At 49.5% G+C, this 4,877-nt stretch overlaps 1 protein-coding gene across 1 annotated transcript; it reads right to left on the reverse strand.

The window, feature by feature from the left end:
* Nucleotides 1-1,641: 1,641 nt before the first annotated feature.
* On the reverse strand, nt 1,642-3,474 carry LOC104523940 (sodium/calcium exchanger 1). Its single transcript, XM_010166672.2, has one exon. The coding sequence runs from the start codon at nt 3,442-3,444 to the stop codon at nt 1,642-1,644; it is 1,803 nt and encodes a 600-aa protein (XP_010164974.2). The 5' UTR covers nt 3,445-3,474.
* Between the last annotated feature and the right edge of the window lie 1,403 nt (nt 3,475-4,877).

The following is a 4,877-nucleotide window of genomic DNA, read 5'->3' on the forward strand; positions in this document are numbered from 1 at the left end:
ATTGATTGCTATTTGTACAATCAGTTTCATCTTTCTCCCAGAAAAATATGGTATGTGCACGTCCTCTCCCACCTGAGTGGAGCAAGCTCCTGGGTCAATATCTGGCCCTGCAGTTGTCACCTCCTCCCAACCCATTCCCCAAACCCTCACCTATACCAAGCTGCCAACTCTTGAAGTGGTGCTTCCCATGAACTGTTCCTCCCTGTGATTCCAGGAGGAGAGAGTCTAAAGGCAATAGAGGTATGATGGCCACACCCTGGTGTCTGCACAGAAAAACCACACTTTGGTCTCCCAGAAAGCTGTTTTCCCTTGTTTCTGGCTTTAAGTGCACATGTTGACATCCTATAAGAGGAAGAGGAAGGACTGTTGCCACGGGGACAGCACACCAGCAACCCAGGAGGGATGGCCGGGCAGCAGCTCCAACAGGATGCAGTCAGTCTGTTTCCAGCATGTCCCTGGGTTCCTGGGCTGTTGGCAAAAGCCAGCAGTGAACAGCGTGGTGGAGGAAAGGCCACCAGCAGAGGAAAAGCCACCACAGAGGCAGCGGGCACAGCACAGCGGGGGAGAAGTCATCACAGTCCCACTGCAAAACCCCACCTCACAGACTGAGCACCAACAGGCAGCGCAGACACAGGTGACAATACCTGTCTTTGAGGAAGGACAGCACAGAGATCCTGTCCAGCGTGATGGATCCAAGACAAGGGGGAAGCCCAAACCCCTCTGAGCACAGTTGCAGAGCCTGAGGCCATGCGTTTGGCCACGTAAACATGTCACATCCCAGGGGAACTCTCCCTCGACACAGCAGTGCCCTTTATCAGAGACTGCTCCAAGTTCTACGCAGTGGTTTTTGTGCTACAGAGCTGGCAGAGACAGATCTACAGACACAGACATCACGGTAGGAAGAGCTTGAGGCTGGAACAGCACAACTCCCAAGCCTTGCTCCTCCCAGAGCCCAACCTGGGCAAGGAAATGTCTTCATGACACACCCAAGGCTAGATGTTTTCTACCATGATTTACTGGGTTAATTTACATTCTCCATGTAATGCAATAAACAAGGCTACAGCACTAATAATTTTTCCACCATCCACCCAGCAACACTCAGGAGTCACCTCCAACAGCTTTCAGCCTCTTTTTTTAGTTGCAAGCAGCACTGGACAATGACCCAGGCCTGCAACCCTTAAGAAGAAGAGGAGGTGAAGTGACCTTCACCAAGGCCCTGAATAGAGCACCAGTGGAGCAGGCTGTGGCCCAGTCCCAGATGCCCTGACCCTCAACAGGCAAGAGGAAGTAGGCACCACAATTCATCCACTCAGTTTAGACCCTTTGCAAGGCAGAAACAGCCATCTGGGTTTTGTTCTGCGCTCCACTGAAGAGCTGAGGCTCCAGAGATCTGCTCAGCACACGGGTAGGTGCAGGAGGCTGGGCTCACAAACCCTGCCCCTGAGCAGGCATCGCTCTCTGGTCTGTTAGCAAGGCAGGAACGCAGCATTTCAGGCTCCCCAAAGCACATTCATGGCTTACTGCAACGCGCCGGCACCCAAACACCTCCAGTGCACCAAACACCTCCAGTGCAGCTCTGGGAGTCACGTGCATCTAATTTCAGGAGAACCAGAGACTGTGAGTAACAAATAAAACCTTCACTTACACTATCTCATCGTTCTGGAACTCCAGCTCCCCACAAGTGTCTTCAAAGTCCTCTCCTCCACCTTTGGCTGAGCCTTCAATGGTTTTGTAGGGCACAATAACATTTCCTCGTGCACCAGAGGTTCGCAACACTTTCACCTCCATGGTCCCCACGCTTTCACTGACGTGTGTTACTGGCTCCTCGAAGGTGAAGATGCCAGCGTGGTCATCGTCAAAGATGGTGACGGTGGCAGTAGATGGTGATCCCAGGCAGGCAAGTGTTGAGACACGACTGGTCTCGAGAATGCCCTCATCCGAGGCCTCAGTGCTCACACGGACATTGCTGAGATGGACCAGGAAGTTCTCATCCTCCTCAAATATGTCATCATCGATTATGCCAACACGGATTTCCTTCTGGGTCTCTCCAGGCTTGAAGACCACTGTCCCTTCAGTGAACTCATAGTCAGAGCCAGCATTGGCAGTCCCATCCTCTGTCCGGAAGTCAACGTACACCGTGTTGGTCAAGTCCCCTCCCCGGCGAATGATGGTCAGGGCAACAGTGCCACAGTTCTCTAGACACTGGTAGGTACCCTGCTCAAAGTAGAGCTTGCTGATGGGATCATTTTCTGCCACCTCGCTGTTGACCTCATGCATGCTGACAGCTTTGCGGGCCTGGTCTGCAGCATGTCTCTTCAAGATGTTGCCAGCTCCCGTCATGAGCCGAGTGGCCTGAATGCGGTAAAAGGCTCTGCTCTTCTGCTGCTGGCTCAGGACCTGGTAGTTGGCCAACTCTATAAGCTGTTCAACTTCCTTATCGGGGTGCTTTTGTTTCAGCTCCTTCAGGATCCGAGCCATTTCCCTCCTGGCTTCCTCATCATCTTGGTCTTTCTCATCCACCTCCAACACCAGTGTCCCATCCAGAAAGTTCTCCACGTGAGAATTGGCAACCTTTCCATCCATCTCAATGTCAGCTTTGGAGGAGGGCCGGTCACCCTCATGCTCAATGATCATGCCTCTCTGCTTGCCAGCTCGGTATTTCTTGTAGACGTACTTGTAAAATAAAAGCCTCCTGTCAGCTATCCAGGCAAACACCACACAGATGGGGAAGAAGAAGAAGGTGAGCAAGCCTTCCCAAACCTCCACAATCCCAGGAGAAGACACAGATAAAATTATGTAAAGCCAAGTGTAGGCAAAGATGCTCCAGGCCGCTGTAACAAAAAAAACTCGCAAGTGCTTGATCTTCCTTATCTCTCCATCTGGAACAACGTAAACACAGATCGCAATGATGACAAACATGTTAAATGCAGCACTCCCCACGATTGTGCTTGGCCCCAGGTCCCCCGCCGTGAAGCCGTGACCACACACTTCGATAACAGACAGGAGGATCTCGGGGGCAGATGAGCCCAAGGCCATCAGCGTGAGGTTGGAAACGGTCTCATTCCAGATCCTCACTGTGGTTTTACTAGTCTCACCGTTGGGCTTCTTGATGGTTATTTCCCGCTCTTGGGATGTAATGACCTCGATGGAGGACATGAAGCGGTCAGCTATGATAGACACTCCCAGGAACATGTACACCATTGCTACAAAATACACCGTTGCCCGAGCGATTTTGTCACCGAATGAAGGGTCTTGGGGTTCCCATATGGGTAAAATCACCCCCTTTTTGCAGATGTATGAGCCAGTGCACTCCTCGGTGTCGTTCACAGGCAGCTCGCTGGGGCTCTCTGCACGTGTGCTGTCTGTGTGGATGAGCAACACCAGCGCGATGCTCAGGAGTTGGAAGCTCACTGGGAAGGTGGGTGGGCGAGTTGCTCGCGACATGGCCGCTTCCACCAAACAGGTCCCAGACGTCCTCAACCTGCAGAGACAAAAGGAAAGATGCATTGAGTGAGGCTGGCCAGAGAGAACAGATTTCCCTCTACACCCTGTTTATGTCCCATCTTTCTCAAACAAGTAATCAAATTACCCTGTTGCTCAAGAAGACCCATCTAATGAGCCCATTTGTGTTATGATTCCTGCAGTTCTCCACGTACAAATCATCTGGCTCAGTTATCTGAACAAGGCTGGATTCAGATGCTACCAGTGGGCTTTAGCTACTAGGTACTTTAGCTAGTACCTTTAGCTACTGGGATGTTTAACGCCACTTTCTTTCCCTTCGTTGAAAGCCTATTTGTTCAATTGCATTTTCTAGTTTCTCATCTAATTAAAGCTTCATTCTGCTTCACGGCTGGCAGAAGTGATTCCCATTGCAAAATTACAGTGCATTCACTCACTGGATTTCAGGGGAAGAGCAGGAGAGGACAGGGAAATCTACTATCCCCCCATCATTTAAATATATATATATATATATATAATTTGCCATTTTAAATCACTGTAAACTACATATTTCACAGCTTTTTCTCACTCACAGTCCTCCCAAGCATCGACTCCACATCAGAAATCTGCACAAAGTGAGCTCAAGCCCTGGCAAAACCTTGTTCTTAACAGTAACTCGGTCATAAGGTGCACCAGAAGGGCAATCTTTAATTAATGATTTTGGAGCCATTCCTTCCACAGCCCATCACTTTGCACCTTCCCAAAAGTGGAAAGAGCCCCATCTGCGTCCAAGCCTGGTTCTCTTGGCATGCTTCGAGAGGAAACCTGTCCCTGCTCTCTTTTCCCACTAGGTCAGCTTTGATGGCTTCCCCTTCAAGGGCCTTTCTCACTCCATTTACAACCTCAGTCATCAGGCAGGACAGCAGTCCTTCCCTGTCCTGCCTCAGGATTTTCCAGCAGTGGAGAGGAGCTGTTAAAGAGGTTTGCAGTTAGTTAACAGCGCATAAACCCACAGAACAGATGCCTCTTAAGTACATCGAGGTGCTCAATGCAAAAACCTGAGCATGCTCAGTGTTGCATTCTCAATTTTCCCAGCCAATAAAAGCCAGATTCCTAGTTATTAAAGCTGTATTTTCTCCTCAAGGAAAGCCTTTGCCACGCTACGCTTCTCCATTCCAAGTTAATTTAATCATACGGTACTTAAAAGTGTTTCTATGAGAAGAGGAAAATGAGTACATCAATACCTTTACTTTCCTGGAGAATATAAAAGACTGAACTGGTTTTGTGCATAAAAAAAACACACCCCAGAAAGAAAGAAAGAAAAAGAAAGAGTCCAGCCGTGAAAGGTTTCAACTTCTAAGAGGAGGATCATAGAATCATAGAATAGTTTGGTTGGAGAAGACCATTACGATCATCTAGTCCAACTGTAAACCTGGCAT

This window comes from Antrostomus carolinensis, unplaced genomic scaffold, assembly GCF_000700745.2.
Source record: "Antrostomus carolinensis isolate BGI_N321 unplaced genomic scaffold, ASM70074v2 scaffold4794, whole genome shotgun sequence".
Taxonomy (NCBI): domain Eukaryota; kingdom Metazoa; phylum Chordata; class Aves; order Caprimulgiformes; family Caprimulgidae; genus Antrostomus; species Antrostomus carolinensis.

Excerpts from the sequence above, each read along its gene's own strand:
- LOC104523940 (XM_010166672.2), bottom strand. The coding sequence starts at position 3,444 with ATGTCGCGAGCAACTCGCCCACCCACCTTCCCAGTGAGCTTCCAACTC.